The sequence below is a fragment of the Passer montanus genome, unplaced genomic scaffold, assembly GCF_014805655.1.
Source record: "Passer montanus isolate IOZ18808 unplaced genomic scaffold, ASM1480565v1 scaffold102, whole genome shotgun sequence".
Classification (NCBI taxonomy): Eukaryota; Metazoa; Chordata; class Aves; order Passeriformes; family Passeridae; genus Passer; species Passer montanus.
Window position 1 is genome coordinate 1,545,520 of NW_024356727.1, and position 18,304 is coordinate 1,563,823.

The 18,304-nt window shown below is 36.4% G+C and overlaps 1 protein-coding gene across 24 annotated transcripts in view; it reads left to right on the forward strand.

The window, feature by feature from the left end:
- Positions 1–18,304, forward strand: part of NRXN1 (neurexin 1) — a 673,223-nt gene that overhangs the window by 278,278 nt on the left and 376,641 nt on the right. For 15 of the 24 annotated variants that reach the window (XM_039717321.1, XM_039717079.1, XM_039717101.1 and 12 more), the window contains 3 exons: positions 276–659; positions 8,335–8,538; positions 10,822–10,848. In XM_039717321.1, the coding sequence (XP_039573255.1) occupies positions 276–659; positions 8,335–8,538; positions 10,822–10,848 (615 nt within the window). The remainder of the gene's footprint in view (positions 1–275; positions 660–8,334; positions 8,539–10,821; positions 10,849–18,304) is intronic. The other 9 variants (XM_039717302.1, XM_039717313.1, XM_039717199.1 and 6 more) reach the window with 1 other exon arrangement.

Genomic DNA, 18,304 nt, shown 5'->3' on the forward strand with positions numbered 1-18,304 from the left:
GTACCTAGGAGATAAGTAAGGAGATTTTGACTGGGATTTTTCATATTGTGTTCATGCACTGTTGTGCATAAATGATTTTTAGATCATTAACTTCTTGACTACACTGCAATTGAAATGCTGAAGTGTTTCAATGATTCTATAGCTGTACAAGTATAATACCTCTGCTTCACTTCCAGCTGTTTGTCAGGAGCTAATGTGTTATGTACATGATTGAGTAAAAAAAGCAGTACCAAAATCAAATATCTTGCAAATAACCTGTTGAATTGTCTTTCCAGGGACGATATCTGTGAACACGTTACGTACTCCATATACTGCACCAGGGGAAAGTGAAATCCTTGACTTGGATGATGACTTGTATCTTGGAGGCTTACCAGAAAATAAAGCAGGCCTGGTCTTCCCAACAGAAGTGTGGACAGCACTCCTCAATTATGGATATGTCGGCTGCATTCGAGATTTATTTATTGATGGTCAAAGCAAAGATATTCGACAGATGGCTGAAATTCAAAGCACAGCTGGAGTAAAACCCTCATGCTCAAGAGAAACTGCAAAGCCTTGCCTTAGCAACCCCTGTAAAAACAATGGTGTGTGCAGGGATGGGTGGAACAGATATGTGTGTGATTGCTCTGGCACGGGGTACCTTGGCAGATCGTGCGAAAGAGGTAGGTTCTGTGAGATGGCTGTACTTCTATATGTCAAAAAAAAAAGAACAGTCATAAAATAAATAAAATCCTGTCAATCATTAAAAATGGTAAATTATCATTAAGTGTCCTGAGGCAAACAAGGAATCCTTGATTTCTCTTGGCGTGAGGTAGAGCCCTGCTCTAGACTCAAAGCAGTAAATCTGGAGGAAAGATCTTAGAGGAGACTAAGGTGCATGGAGAAGTATTAGGTGGCTATGACAGAGTCAGTACTGCTGAATATCACCTCGGAAATGCCTCCTTTTGTGTCTCATCATACGTTGCTGAGCTCCAAAAAGCTTTGTGAAAACAATTTTAAATATTGTTGCATTGCTATGATGCCTTGGAGCGACTATCTAGAACAGAGGCTAGCCAAAGTTAAGCGAATAAAGTGAGTACGTGTTAAAGGCCTTCAATAGATACACCTTGGGCAGGGGAAAAGCCTCCCAGAGGCTACACTCAAGATGGACGATGGTCACAAGTTTTTCAGACAGATATGAGTTTTGTCCATATACGTACCAGGGGTTAATCCTCTAATTGCAGCTTCTGGTAACGAAGTCGTGTACCCCCAGTGTTCACCCCTGCAATTCACTTTTGTTTATGTTTTTTAGGGCCTGAGGGTGTCCTCGGGTTCCAGGCCCAGAGGAAATTTTTTGGTCTGGCCAAAGTGTGAAGGGTGGTTAGCACTTTATATGAAATTTAGAGTTATGCACTAATACAGCACAGGATTTGAAAAATATAAGTCTAAATATTAAGGCGTCAGCTAGATTGTCACATTCCAGTTCCAAAAGGAGGTCTTGTTCTCTGCCTATTTATTTCAATATATTCCTATATAATTAAATTTACTTTTGAATTCCACAGTGTCACTTAAATCCATGGCCAGAACTTCACTCATGAGTGAAAGCAGAAGAGTCAGTAGAAATTAATATGTTTGTTACATATTAATTTTTGGAAAAATACAAATACCCAAGGAAACTGTCTGAAGTTCCCTAAAATCTGAGTATTCCTCTTGCCTAGAAAAGGTAACAGTGAAATCGACAAACTCCATTTATTTAATTGAAAAGGTAGATAATGCTAAGGAAGGCAGATGTTAGTGTTAGTTAATAGATAGAAAATCCTGTAATTTATTTAAAATTTCAGTGTACTAGTGAAAAATTTTAATATAAGGAGTTAAACAATGAAAATAAATGTATTTAATATTTTAGGTTTTTATTTTTCTTACTGGAATAGAAAGTGTTTCAATGCTAGGAGTTACATTTTTTCATCTCACAGCTGACACAGTATTTTCTTCGAATTTTTCTTCAACCTGAAATCTAAACGTTAAGTTTATTGACTGAACATGTAAGTTCTTTTCATCTAGTTTGATTAATTTTTCGAGTTTGTCAGATGAAACAAATATGTTTCATCACAAATTGACAAATAAACCCCCAATGAATGTCTTAAGTTGTATGTCAGTAGAAATGTGCATTTATGTAGTATGGATACCTACTATATCATTTTATCGTTATTTATATTTTCCTATATATTATTATCATATTATCATCCATCATATTATCATCATTTGCAAGTAGATTCTCAGATTCTTCAGTGGGGTTTCTCTGTCTTCTGTTCTGGCTGTTGATGCCCTGGCTCACGGCCAGCTGTGCTGAGCTCTCCAGGCTGCTGTTCCCGGTGGAGGCAGAGGAATATCGGAGCTGCCTGCTGCATCCCTGCAGCCCTCGGTTAAACATGGCTGGTGTACCACCCTGTGGCCAAACTCTCCTATTACACAGGGGCTCGAGCCAAAACCGGGTTTGCATTTTATTCCCACGGAAAAGCCAGGAAACATGTGCCTTAGAGACATAAACACATGCAGATCTGCAAAGAACTGAAAGCAGGCTTCATCACAGCAACTTCCCATACTCTCACTGGACAGGTGGTGATGTTTTATAAAGAAACCTTTGCCTTTTATTTCCCATGCCTTATTTTCAAGCATTGTCCAGCTTAATTCTTCATTTTCCCAGTGCATTCCCCTGGTGGGGATGGTGGTACTGGAGTGGTGGTGTTGGCACCTCCACAACAACGTTTGGTTCTTGTCCAACAGAAATATGTGTGGCACTTCAGCACTATGAGATCATTTACTGCTCTTGGGTTTCCCTCTCCAGAGGGAACTGCACGGAATGGAGATGTCTTCTCAGTAATATTCATATCCCAAGTGGTCATGCATTAATAAGATTATAGCGTTTGGGATGCTGAAAGCGTTGTGTTGGCATCCTACCACACAAAGTTATTATAACTGCTACCCGTGTGTAGGAACTGATAAACTTTTGTATTTGGTGGTATAAGCAGCACATTTACAAATGTTCAAGCTAATTTAAATAAAAGGGGAACACACTCATTTCAGCAAACAATACAGATTCACTAAGAAAGCTTTAGAATAATATACTGGAGATTAAAAAACTAGAATATTTAGCATTAAGTAATGAAGGTGTCTTAATTTAAAAAAAAGTGTGAAGTTACTTTTTATTTCCATTTAATTTTACTTTTCATATTCACCTGAAATAGGAGTGCTAAAATCCTTACATGGATGTTTCAGAACTTGAAATATTTTCAACTCATTAGTGCACAGCACCCCTGGAACACCATTGTGGTTTATTTTAATTTGTGCATACTTAAAATTATATATATATATACACAATCACAACTCATGTATATATTTATATCCACATACATTTTGTCCTGTTGGAAGTTATAGTTGATTTTATTCTTGATTTTCAGTAAGGTTAATAATAATAACCAGCATTATTTGTATATTGGCTTTAATAGATTATGAAAACTCTAGCAGATGTCACAGCAATATAATTTGGTGTCCTCCCTTACTTTGTGGATCACTGAGTGAGTGACTGCTCTTTGCAAAGCCTTTTGCAGGTGTATTCTTTGACTGGATAGCCAGGAACAGTAGTAAAATCATCAAACAGGGATAAGAAAAAGTAAGCATGCAGACAAAGGTTATGAAGTTGACATTTCTGAAGAGAAAATCTTTTTAAAGTAGAGTGTGTGTAGATGTCCATATTGTGCATGCACAGACCCCTACATACACATATACGCATTAAATGAATGCAGCTTTCATTCCTTGTGTTATATAGGGATGCTTTAAAAATTTAAATTAAGAATAGAGGTGGTATGAGGATAGATGGCATGAAGAATCAAGTGTTCTAAACATTATACTAATTCCATCACTGTCTCAAATTAACTGATTGATCCTGTGTGTTAAAGTTGTGACAAACTTAGAGTGTAACTTAGGACCTTAGTCCTGAAATAATACCAGTGTAGGAATTGGGAGGAATAATTTCAGCTTCCATTCACACATTACCCAGTAAATAATCACATATAGAGTATTGTTTCTATCAAATTGATGGAAATGTTTCCTATAAATCTCCAAGGCTGCAGCTTTGGGCCCAGGTGGAGTGAAGAAGATGCCATGTAGAAAACCCAAAACACCTGGAAAGAAAACAAAAAGTTCAAATTTGACTCTAGCAGCCAGTATATTTGGATGCACAATTTCTAGGAGTAAAATCATATCTATCAGGAACATTTTTAGGGCATGACATTGTTGCTCTACTTGGACTGGTAAATAAAACAGGATCAGAGAGCAAACCTGAATACTTGATTATGGATGATCCAGATTGCTCATACGTATCCTGGTATGACTCTGGGCTGTATAATCTGTCATTTCTGGGCAAAGTTTGTGTGGGGTTTTAGTGACAGCAGACAGGGTGATTTTGTGCTTTAAAAATGGCTCTGTGGGATGCAATACAGTCCTTATATTATTGCAGACACACTGAAACTGAAAAAGCGGGGAGGGAAAAAATTAATAATTCTTTGGGACTTCTCAGGCACCAGTAAGTGTCCAGAGGAGACAAGATCTGTTTTATTTATTAAATTCTGTGCAATAGGCATTTGTACTCACCAAGAATCATGTTTTTAAAACAACTCAAACTTCACTCCAAAACTTATGAGAGAGCACTGAAATCCAAGTGCGTAGTCTACACTTGTTTCAGTTTTATTTAAATAGGCTGTGAGTTGAAGAATGGCATCTATTCAGGAAATTCTACTTTAAAAATATCCCGTTGAGCATTTCTGAGGGTAGGAGCAGATGTAGGAAAGTTTCCAGAAGAGTTGGTGCCTCAGTCTCTTGAGCAATTTAGGTAATTCCAGCTCAAGTGGAAATTAAGGTCCTGAATCTCCTCTCATGTCAGTAGTGATCTGTGCATCCTTGGCTTTAGACACAGAGATAATTGAGGGTGGTGTGTATGTAGAAAAGAAGACTATCCAGCCATGAAGATTTTAATAAGAAACAAATTGAAGAAAAAAAAAATTGAGAGAGAGAACTAAACTCTTCTGTGGGGGTTGTTTTGGAGTTTGGTTCATTTGTGTGTTTGCTTGGCTGGTTTTTAGCACAGGAGCAGGAAAAGTTTGAATTGTCAGGTTTATAAAACTGTCAAAGAATGAATGTATAAAACATTTTTATACAAATATCTGTACTATGTAAAGCCATGTATTCCTTAATAGCTCCACTGCATGTACTTATCTACTGCCACAAAAAAACTTGTCAGCAATTATTTTATCAGGATTTTCAGCTGTTTTTTCTTTTCAGCATTATCATTCCAACAGTGAAGTGGTAGTAAAGCTATTACTCTTTTCCTTATTTCTTTAAATGAGTATCACATCCTGAGCTAAACTTTTAGTTTATTACCTTTTGATCTAATAATTAAGAGAAAGCTGAACAAGAGAAAAAATACCTTCTGCCAACACTTATGTGAGAATATTTAGCAATGTAAAGATGAGGCATCATCTTGGAATTAGTTGATCCAAAGCAAAAAAAAAACCAACCAAAAAAAAACCCCACCAAAAATATATATTTTTAACTGAATTGTCATTCAGGTCACCTTCTTACTGACTAGGCCTTCTAAATTAGCAATCCATTCCTGCCAGTTTTGTTCTTGGTTCTGCTTTGTTTGTCATTTGGGATTTTTTGGGGTTGGTTTTGTGTTTGATTTTGATTTGTTTTTTGTTTTACGTTTGCCTTTGTGTTTTTCATTTGTTTTGTTTCTGGCTTTAGTTTTGCTTGGTTGTTTTTGTTTTGATTTTTTTTGTTTGGTTTTGTTTGGGTTTTTGGTTGGTTTTTATGTTTGTTTGTTTTTTGGTTTTTTTTTTAGTTTGGAAAGGGTTTTGTTGGGTTTTGTTTTTTCTTTTTCCTTTTTCTCTCCCCAAACATACTTTCATATTTAGAAATCCTGTGCCTTGGAAAGGGCATATTGACATATTAAAAGGAGCTAGTTGACATGAGGGGCTTTCTCATTGCCCAGAGCTTTTAAGTCATTTGATCTTCTGTTCAGCGTCTTTGGTCTGTTCTTGGAACATCTGTTCCCAAAATACTGGCACAGTATGGCTTTGGAGGATTAAGTATCTAATCACAATTGGTCTGCTCGCCATGGTGTTACTCACAGGCCATCCCCAATTAAATTGTCTCCAATTAAGTTTCTTTTCTCCTTTTTCTGCAATTTTCAAAAAAACCCAACTCGAATAATTAAAGGAAAGTTGGCAAAAAGTAGCAGTGCTGATTCTGACAGCTCTCTTTTTTACTTTATCCTAAGATAATTTGTTAGCAACAGAGCTCTAGTGTTGATAAATTTTGAGTTTGCTCTGTATATGAAAACCCTGATTATTATTACCAAGGTGGATTTCTATGGAAAATTCAAAATATCTTTTATTTTCTGTTGTGTTAGTATGTAACTTTAGGGTTTTTCCTGTAATTCCCTACCTAAATTATGTTTACCTTGATAAAAATCTTGTGAGATTTTTATGCACAGAGTAGACAGCTAGATATAGGAAGGAATTGAAAGTTCCTCTTTATGACTTCTCCCAAAAGCTAATAAACAAACGAGGAAACCCACAAAAACCCAACCCCAAAACTAACAAATAAAAACCCCAAACCATTAAAAGCAAATCACTTTCCACTGAAAACTTTTACTTGAAATCACTTTTCAAATTGTTGCAAGTTAAATATTTAATTTACTTCACTGAACAATTTTAGATTCAAAATATGGTGAAAACATGATTACCTGCATAGTCAGAAATCATCAAACCAGTAAATGCATTCTTATAACCTGTTACATCTAGGGACTTTCACAGCAGTCTCAGTAACCACTTGTTTTTTCCCAAAAGCAGACTGTTTTCTCCAAACCTTATTGGGGAAATTTAAAATACTTTGCACAAGAGAAGGTTGCCCAGAGAAGCTGTGGATGTCCCACCCCTGGAAATGTTCAAGGCCAGCTTGGATGGGCTTGGAGCAACCTGGTCTAGTAGGAAGTGTCCCTGCCCATGGCAGGGAACATGGGTGGAGCTGGGTGATCTTTAAGGTTCCTCTTATCCAAGCCATTTTCTGATTGTTTTAATGAAAACACCATTTATCAATTTTGCCTCTCGCAGAGTTAGTGGAACATTTTGTCCTTCTGTGGATTGTGTAGGCTGGAAGTCTTGAAGAGCTTATCTGCCCTTAGCAGCATACAAAATATGCTCTGGGAACAATTTTGGCAAACACTGTTGTGATATTTACTTTAACATAGTATCAGTAGTATTAGTCATTGAAAATATTATTGCACGTTGACACCACAATAAACTTATAGGTAAGTGCCTCCATTACACTGAAGCAAATTGAAGCATAGAGAAGCTTTTCATAGGTGTTTTCTGCCCACAATGTTTGATTGTCCAGCCAAAAAGGACTTACTAATAAATTTCAGAAATGTTTCCTTTGCTTTCTAGGAACTGCAGTGCCTCCCTGTGAGCAGAAATGCAGTCTCTTTGCTACCTTTCTTGTTACCAGCCTCGAAGCTGGAAAAAGAAAGCTTGTGACTGGTTGCTCTGGGGTCTAACAGACTGTGACTGCTCTGTGCCAGAGCCTCTGGCCGGGAGGGTTTCCTGGAATGTCTGAAAGTGACAGTTCTTCACTTGTCTTGAGGGTTTTAAGATGTTACCCTCAATATGCCAATTCTAGTCTCAGTCCTCTTGCTGAAGCTCTTGTAGTGTTCATATTAGCATTTTTGAGTTCATACTGTGGTTTTTGTAGTCATGGAACAATCTGTGCCCCATCCAAACTGTGCTGGGGACAGCCATGCATTTCAGGAGGATTTTTGCTCACTATACGATAATTGCAATCCATGGTTATGGCAATGCTAATGATTTTATACATGAAGCATTCTAAGGTGATTATCTAGGGGAATGACAGGCATGGGCTTTTGTTATGCTGTTAAGGTTACCTGAATATCTTTTACTGATTTGACCTAATTTGAGCAGTTCAGGCCTGCTCTTCCAAGCATTGCCTTACAAGTGATTTTACTGGTCTTGTTGAAGGTTCACACATGACTGGCTGGGTCATTAAAGAACAATTTTGTTTGTTTAAAAAGCATCAAGATTATGTCACTTAAAAACAAAACAAATCAAAACAAACCCTAACAAAAACCCCAAACCTGACTTCCCTTGTCTTCCAGTAATAATAATGAAAAGTAATATGTAGTTTTTCTACTACATATATACTGAACATACATTTACCATTGTACCTTTAAGGAGTTTCAGTAGACAGAGCATTAACAACTGGTTTTCTCCTTTATGTTTCCAGAGGCAACAATTTTAAGCTATGATGGAAGTATGTTTATGAAAATCCAGCTTCCTGTTGTGATGCACACAGAGGCAGAAGATGTTTCTTTAAGGTTCAGGTCCCAACGAGCTTATGGCATTTTAATGGCAACGACTTCCAGGGAATCTGCAGATACCCTTCGGTTAGAGCTGGATGCAGGACGAGTTAAGCTAACGGTCAACCTAGGTAACAACCTCTTCCTCCAAGAAATTAACATTTTCTTTACATTTTTCTTTTTGCTTGCAAACATTTATGAAACAGCCTGTTTTAACATTAAAAGTAAACTGAGATGAAAGATAAGCACACATCAATTCGGCATTTGCATATGTACACAAATACACGACCATTATTACAAGTTATTTTTGTTTTCTTTTGCATTTTTGTGTTCTTTATTTAGTCTTAACATTACCCACCACAATATTTTTGTACTGTTGTGTATTCTAAAAAAAGAAGACGGTCATCAGTGGTAATTTTTAGGTTAAATTGGTTTTTTTGATTGTGGAAGATTGGTCTCCCTCCACAATATCTTCAGAATAATAATTCCACAATTTCAATGTGCAAGCAGAAACAAAATATATGCAGGTCAGCTCAGTTTTACCTCCACCAATTAATCTATGACATGCAAATATATCAAAGACTTTCTGGTTTTAACACTGAAAATGTTGCAGTTAGATATTCCCACTGATTTCTTGGTCTCCTTTTTTTAGGTGTCAAATCTATATTATATCCATCTCCTCTTTTTTAAACAATTCTGTAGTGGTATTTTTGTAGTATCGAACGATAACACAACCCTTCAATGCCCAAAGACTGCGGCCCTCAGCAAACAGCCTTGTGAACACAGGAGGCACAAGCCCTTTTACAGAAAGAAAACAAAGAAAAATTGGTTTTCTTGTTTAAAATATGATGAACAAAATGTCAGGTTATTATTCTCTCTAGTTTAAAAAAAACAGTAAGTAAAGAAATAAATGCACTTTTGTTACACTTAAGTGGCAGAGTGGCGTAAGATGCTTCTGCCACACTTAAGTGACATAAGTCCAAGTCAGGACCTGAAACAGAACAGGAGGAAAATGCCCATCCCATGCAGCTATTCCCATTCAGGGGGATGCTCTTTTTAAAGGGAATGAAGTGGTTTTTTGCTTTAGTCACAGATTTAGAAAGCACCAGTGGGGAGTGAGGGGTAAGAAAATAACCACCTTGACCCTCCACTTCATCCAAGTGTGGCTCACAGAAATGCTGCCCTGGTGTTTAGTGGTGAGGAGGAGCAAAGGGTGTCACGAGTGACCCTTCCCTGCCTGTCCCCTCCTGCAGGGAGGCCATGGCGGGAAGCTCCGACGCTTTCTGTAAAGGGGGTGTGCAGGTGCTGCTCCTCGGCTGTTTGCAACCACTTTTCTGATGCGGTTGACGACACATGGCAAACTCAGCTATATGGAAACAAAATCTAGGTTTGATGGTATACATGTTCCTCAAAGGTGTAAACCAGGAGTAGCCATACAAACCAAGTAGCGTAGTGTAGGGTTTGGGGTTTGGTGTTTTTTTTTTGTTGTTTTTGGGGGTTTTTTTGGTGTTTTTGTTTTGTTTGGTGTTTTTTTGCTTTTTTTTTAATGTTGTTTTGTTGAGGTTTTTTAAAGTAATAAATGAATGTAGGTAGCCAGTAGAGGATCATGCACAAATCAGGTTAATGACTTTATATGCAAAACACCACCCTCTGCCTACTTCTATAGATCACGAAAGTCAACAAAAAGTAAATAAATTCATGCCCTAACAATATTGTTTCTTTCTCCAACACCCCCCTTTTATTTATTTCTCTCTTTTTTTTTTTTCTTAAGTCAGGCAAGAAAATAATCTTAAAATAGAAAGGATTATCTTCGTTCTCTAATGAGTGTTCATTAGTACATGATTTTTTTCTCTATATTAATATTACTTCACAGTAGTCACTGTTCATTTCTTAAGTCTAGACATTAAGGACATGTAAACCCACAACCCCTTATTTCTGGGCCTGGGTGATGAGCTCTGTGTGTCAATTCTTAGCTTCTGAAGATGAGCCTTTGAGGTTATACTATCCACAAGTTGTCCAAGGTGTCTGATTGTGGCCTGGCCTGCTCTATGACCCATTGTGACGGAGCACTTTCTAATTGCACTGAGAGAAATTACCTGTTCTTTCACAGATGGGGAGAAAGTTGCAGCCTGCCTCAGTTAAGCATCTTTGACTTTTAATCCTGACTTTTCACTTAGATTTGTCACCATGTAGCTTTGTTTGAAATTGGCCATTTTTACCCTATTTGTCGTTTCTATTGGTAAAGACTTCTCGCAGTATATCTGGGTTATAACAGTATGTAAAGACTGATGATATGGAGTGGCCATATTTGCATGTGTCTGTCCCCGGAAGGGTGGACTGTGATTTTATTGGATGTCTGCAGCTATTACCTTGAAGGATAAATTTTCATTTTTCATCTATTCTTCCCCATCTAGACTGTATCAGGATTAACTGTAATTCCAGTAAGTGCCTATTCAAACTTTTTAAAATGTTATTCCACCATTGTAAAATATGCAAACTAGAATGACAAAGATTGTGGACAGCTTGCAAGCATTTGATAATTTAATAATGAAATGTGATGATTAATTATCATGGTGTAAAAAGTCATCATATATTTTAGGACTTATTTTTTGTCCTTCACATAGGACATAACATTAACTAGAATATTAAAAAGGAAGCATTCTACAGGTTATAAACAAGCCTAGAAGAAATGGCGCCTGTAGTACTGTGTTATTCTAGATAGGCTATTTTATATTTACAGTGGCCATAGAATTTTTGAACCAGCATTTCTGATAAGCTATTACACTTTATTCCCCCACATCTTCCTTCTAATTTTCCTGACATTTTGCCTTCACCTTGTCGTTGGATTGTTGGAACACAATAGTTTTTATATACTAAAATTTCTATTTCACAATTCCTCTAGACAATTACCTGTATTTACCAGCTGGTTATAGCACAATTGGTTTTGCTAAGTCTTCAATATATGGAAATGTGATAAATTGTCGTAAGAGCATTATTAAATCTGAGAATGACTATATTTCTATGATGATTTTTTACACTTTAATTATGTTAAAAATCCTTGAATTGAACAATTTTTCTCTGTGATATGCATGTTTATGAAACAGAGGGAAACATTTGCCAGATGAATGGACTAAATTTTAACTTCTCTGATATTATTTGGATTAAGAGGCTATAATCTGAAAGGAGAAAAAGGACTGTGATTTTATTTTGAGTCTATGGAATTCCTGAATGGTGTCAACAAAATTATTGATAGTAAGTATGGTAGATTTGAGTTTTGGGTTGTTGTTCTGTTTCCCTTCCTAACAGGTTTTGCGGGCCAGAGGACTGGCTATACAAAAATAGAAAAAAAAAAAAGCTAAACAACAAACTGCACAGGTTTAATTTGTAGTTGGTAAGAGTTAAAACATGTTAACATAACATGTCTTAATAGTTTTATAACCCATAAAGAAAAACAAGAGTCGGAATTTATTCTTAATGTGTCATTTGCTAATAGATTTTTTAATTAATAATTTTTACAAGAAAAAATACAGCATTTGTATTAAAAAGCAGAAAAATTTCCAGAGACAAGTCTAATTTAACCTGTTCTTAAATTCAGAGAGGCTTCAATACAATAACAGAAATGCTTGTAATCACCAAGGCATAAAGATATTGTCCTCATATTAAAAAGAAAATAATAAGAAAGTAAAAAATTCTCACTTGCTAAAAATACATAAAATCATGAAAAATCTCAGAAGCATTTTCTTGGTCTGCCACAGGACACTATTGTTTTCTACTAAGGAAATCTCAATTAGAAAAAACAAGTGTAAGATAAGCAGCTTTTTGGGCAGATCTGTAATGAGGCTGCCTGCCTTTGGTAAATTTCTTCTTTTCCTAGGAAAAACAATACTGCTTTTTTTCTTAACTTCCGTAATAAAATCAGAAAATCCATCTGAAAATAGAGTTACTAACATAAGGAAACTACCCACAAATGAAGCCACAATATTACAGGTGTTTTCATTTTTTAGTCCCTTTTGGATTAATGATGTGCCAAAGATAAATTTAAATGGTTTCTAGGTTTCATTTTTTAACAAGGTTTGGATCAAAAGAGAATCTGCAAACACAAATAAGTCTCCAGTTAGAGGATTGCAAAGAGGAGCAATGTGTCTACTGGATTGGATTAGCACTTATAAATTCATGGGCTCATACAGAAGCAACATAATCTCTCTACAAGATATCCTTGGTATAAAATGCTTATAAGTTATTTTTCTTTACAGTTTGTTTATAGTGTTTTTGTTGTTATAAATGAACTTGGGTGATTATTTCCATCTCCCTGTGGTGCTTGTGTGTACTCAGCATCAGCTTTTGAGCTTTCAGTATGGTAAGTACTACAATGATTTCTTGTCTGCACTGGAGATTTTCAGCAACCAGATGTTTCACGAGCAATTTCTATATCCTAATTTTTAGGTTATGGAAAGTTATTGGTCTAAGTAGTCCTTAAAAATGCTTATTAGAAAATATAATGGGGTTTAGTGGGACACAATTTGTTTCAAAGCAACAGCATCCAGAACTGAAGTATTAAGTTGCTAAACACTGCAATAGTTGAGTGCCTCTCTTCTTTCTGCGATATGTATAAATCCTGATTTCAGGTTGATAGTAAATCTTGTTTTCATGTTTGAAAAATCTTTTTTTCCATTCCCTATTTCTGTTACTTAGAAATTAGTCCTGTTAATGTAACCTCAGTGTTGGGACTGAGAGTTATGTGTTATAACTAGCCTAGTAAAAGAGTTAAGGTCAGGGTGACGGAATCTGGTTTGAATTTGGAGAGACAATAAAAAAAAAATCCAAAAACGTCAGATGAACATCAGCAGGCTTGAGAGAAGAAAAAGGAAAATGGGAATGTAAACACCTGCTCCTGATGTGAACTGTAAACCCAGGGGATAAAATAGTGCACTTCCTCCTCCTCTCACTTTTTCCTGAAGCCTGTCTTCTGCTCACTGCAGATCAAATGAATAAGTGTTTGCTGACAGAGCTAAGATTATGGCAGCAACTTTTTCTACACATGGTCATCCCTTCACCTTTAGCTGATGTCCTGTCTTGCAGAAGAGGTGGCATTTTGGGGTCCTCCTTATTTGGAGGACAGAACTTTTAAAAAAAAATTAAATGTTAATCAGATATCAGATCACTACTGAACTTGTGTTTCATTAACAATTTGTGGCACGCTAAATATTTTGTGCTAGGTTAGAAGATTGGTATGCCCGTAAAACCATGCATCACTAGAAATTCTGCCTCATGTCAGTCAGAAAATACCATTGCTCAAAGGTTGGGTTTGTACATCCTTAAACAACTTAATTGTGTTCTTCAGAGCTACAAGCTTGCGAAATTAAATTGTCTGTCAGGCAGTGAATTAAACAGTCCTTTTAAATTGCAGGTACATGTAGGTCAGTGCTGGGCCTGACACCAGGAGAAAGGAAGAAATTTATTTGATGAACATAAATAGCTGCTGTGGTTCCCATATTAGTGCTCACAGGGGTGACGACCCCATTTAAAAATAAGACTGCAGTGAACTTTGTTGTTTTAAATAATATGAACATAACAGCATTTTTTGGCATTAATTGTTCTGTGAAAAATAAGTTAAATAGCTGTAGACGTCTTCTACATTATGCACAGAATTGGTAAACTAATCTCTAAAAATTTCCAAAGAATAAATGATATAAAAAATTTATATAAAAGTCCCAAAATATTTCGCCTTTCGATGAAGAAAGCAATTGCTACCCTTTCATTGCAAACTATCAAGCATAAATTATAAATAGCCATGAATCCTATGGAACTGAATGGGATTTTTCCCTAGCATTTCTTAGAGACAGAACTTCATCGCAATAAAATTTCCATTGCAGTTTAGTAACAGTTTCTGAATGACTTGTGAACAAAAAGAGATGTGCTAAAATTTAATATTTTTCATTGCTGTAACCTTAAAGGCTAGGATCTTGACTTAAATTAAATTCTTTTTTTTTTCCGTTTTAATTATTCCAAAATATTAGTATCTGAAAAATCCAAGTAGCTATAAAGGCTGCTGTTTTTAATATTCAATATGCTTTTGTCACAGATGTCTGCAGTCTTACACATTATTTCATCTTTTGGGCTGTGAGTGTTTTATTATTATTTTATTGCTATAATTTCTGGAAATAAATTTTCTATATTTTTATATGAGTCAGCCAAGTAGGGCTGATGGGGAGTTTTTTTATTAACTGATACATTATACCACTAAAAATGTTAATTGGTAAGTAGCTGGCTCTCTTTCCCAGTCTGATACTTTATTTCAATACAAAAAAATACAGGACACATTTTTGAATGGTGCTGTGAAAGATTGCTCAGCTTGTGGCACACAGTGCAGGGGAGATTTAGGTCAGTTTTCTAGTACACATCTTTGCTTCTGTAGGCAATAACTCACAGAGCAATGGCACTGAATTCAGTTATACTCAAATGCAGGACTGTCAGGAGAAATTATTATGAATTGCAGGATGTCAGGGAGCAGAGAGTCCTGTGGCAGTAAATGTGTACACAATTCCCCAGGGTATGTGTGAACAAGGTTTGCAAGCTTGGTGTCCACCCTTGTAAATTAGGAAGGTTTTCCTGGGTTAAGAAAGTTTTCCTGAGTTTAGAAGGTTTTCTGTTTGTTCTTCCAGCAAAGTTCCCCTTCAGTGGTTGTATTTACATGCACCCCTCGTTCTTTTGTCTGTCTAGTTATTCACCCATTCTCCATATAATTTATTGTTCCTCTCATTTTATTTTCTCATGCCATTTCACTTCTCTGTTCTTCTCTATAGTCCTTAATCCTTTTTCCTTGCTTTGTATGCTCATCCTTTTAAAATTTTCCTATTCCGCAGACATGCACATTACAGATGATTAAGTTATTCTATTTGGAAGCATCTGTTACTGAAGCATTTCTTTCTTGTCAAAGTATCCTACAAATCCAGGGTATGACAAGGAGCTTTGTCAGATTATTGGTAAATAAGAGGAGAATTGTATCCATTAAAGAACCAGCAATGGTGTTCAGTTACATTGTATTCTTGATGTGCGCATGAATTTTAAGCAGCAGAAAATCTTACATAAAGACTATACATCCTTTTGAAAACTACTGCTTGTAAAACTGCATTTTATTGCAAAATCAAAATCTTCAGCCCTGCTCTTATGGATAGTCCTAAATCTTCTGTGATAAGGAAATCATTAATACATTTCCATGTATTAGCTTCCTACTATGGGGAAAAGAATTATTAGAATATATTACTTGCTCTCTTTTTAGCTGTTGTTTGTGGCAGAAAATCATTAAAACGATTCAATTTTGTAGCTCCACCCAAAATGTAAGATTTTGTACTTGGCCTGTTTTCTTACAGAGTGCTTATGAATTGCATGAGTTTTGATCTTTCCCTCATTAAGCATGGCTGACAGCCTGGCAAAAACATGTAAAAGTTTTACCGTGGAGGACATGCAGCAAATCAGCAGGGTCCTTTCTCTGCAAGTTCAGTCAGGAGCTTCCCTCTGTTTGCAGTGCAAAGTTTGAAATAATTATAAGTAATTCCTTTAAAACTTTGCCTATACTTTGCAGATTTAGAACAGGAAGTCATTGGATTCCTTCTCATTCAGCAATAACAGTTTAAAGGCCCCTTTTCATATAATTTTTTGAAAAACAATTTGCTGCCATGCAACAAATCTGAAAACATACCTGGTCCTGTTCAGTCAAATTCTGATTACAATCTCCTAGTTGCTAATAGACAGTAAGGCAAAAATGGGAAAACTGCTGCTTTACTGAGACTCTCACTGCAGTCCTCAGTACTCAGTCCAGAAGCTGCACTAAGACCATCCTGTCTTGTTCCAGGCACTATGTTTGGACCAAAGGTTGAAAGCATCTCAGCTTGGGAAGTTCAGGTTTCGAAGCCAGAGAGCCTGCCTGTATAAATACAATCAGGAGGGATGAAGTCATTAAGGGATAAAGTTCAGGTTTCAAAGCCAGAGAGCCTGCCTGTATAAATACAATCAGGAGGGATGAAGTCATTAAGGGATAGCACATAATTTATTCTGTACAGCCACAGAAGCCAAATATGAGAGATGTCTCTAAATTTTCTCTTTCTCTGGTAAATATAGAGTAGAAGAAAGTGGTGCTGCACAGGTTATACCCTATGAGCCCAACACATTAATTGGCTCACTGGTGCAGTGACTGCAATGCCATTCACCTCTTCCCGCAGTCTGTTTGCCCACCTGCTCTGGAGAAAAGTAGTGACTGTTTCTTGAATGGTAGGAGAATAAAGTGAACCAGCAGGGCCACTTCTGGTCATTTTTCAAAAGTTTGCATATAATTCTTTGGTTTTTGTGTTGCAGAATTTTGTCTGTCTCTAAAAAAAACCCTCTCATTTGCTTTAAAAATTGTGTTCTTCTGTCTTCCTGTCTGCTGGTCCTGCTCTTACATGGTCCATTGCTTTGCTGCCAGCACAAAAGGTTTCCATTCTTTGGTTTTTGTGTTGCAGAATTTCGTCTGTCTCTAAAAAAACCCTCTCATTTGCTTTAAAAATTTTGTTCTTCTGTCTTCCTGTCTGCTGGTCCTGCTCTTACATGGTCCATTGCTTTGCTGCCAGCACAAAAGGTTTAAGTGTCTATGTGATGAATTTTACTAAAGTGATCCACTAACAAAATTGCTAATTTTTACTTGCTGGAACTTTCTGACACCTGTTGTAGAATAAAACAGGAAGAGGGGGAGGCAGGATGTTGCAGGGACAGTAGAAAAGCAACCTCTAGTAAAAAGGGTGCATTGCTTTTTTCTGCAACACAGATTTATGCTATCCCAAAATGAATTCATCTGGCCTACATCTAAGCAACAACATCCTGGAAAAGTACATGTTATGTGCAGAAAGGCAGAAACATACTTCTGAAGATGTAGAATGCTTTATTTATAGCAATTAAGGAAGCGATATTTCAGACAACTGAAGGGAAATGCTGGGAAAGGTTTCTGGGTAAGCATGTGCACCTTCAGTTATGTACATCACAATTATTCTCTTCTGAATTAGGTTTATCAAATGAGCTGAATGTTGAACCTAGGAAATTTTAGGGAGTTTCATCATGAGGAAAAGCCATTGAGCCTCACGAAGAAGATATGTATTAGGAGATGCCAGCTAAGGGGATGTTGTGCTTTTGTGCCATTCACATAAGATAGATAATAAAGGTCTGAAATCCATTTTATTTTGTGATGTTTTGGGAAATTTCGCATGGATATAGTTTGTCTTGAGGGAGTGCTCTGGGAAGGAAACAATGAAGGCACATTGGGCTTCCAAAAATGAGTTATCTCACTTAGTGAGTGGCTGAGAAAATCAGTCTTGTGATATACTGATTTCTCATCTCAAGCCTGTGTTTTAGTTAGCACAGGAATTTTGCAGGGAAATGCTCAAGTTATCTAAAAAGCTTCCATTTCTACCCCCTCCTTATCCAGTTGTAGTTGTTAAGAAATCTTGAACTAATAAAAAGAATAAGAAAACTTGAATCAGCTAGCTTATTATGAAGAAATCTTAAGAAGAATCTTGCGCATATAATTTTTCAATTGTAATTGAATATATAATATATAATTAATATATAATAATAATATAATTTTTCAGTGGTAAGGCTCCTGCCTGAATCTGCTTAGCTGGGGCATGGGAGACAATCACATAAACAGCAAAAAAGCTCAAACTTTCATTAAAGTGAAAATAAAGGCTTTATATATACTGGCTGAGCATTTAAGGATCTGTGATATTTACTTTCTCCCTGACAAAGCTTTCAGGGTTGGCTGCTGGGGACTGAGGACTTTGCTCTATCAGTGCTTTCAGCCTACGTGAAGAACAGCAATGAAGTTTATTTCTCTGCCTACATTCTACTTGTTCCTTATAAAATTTCATC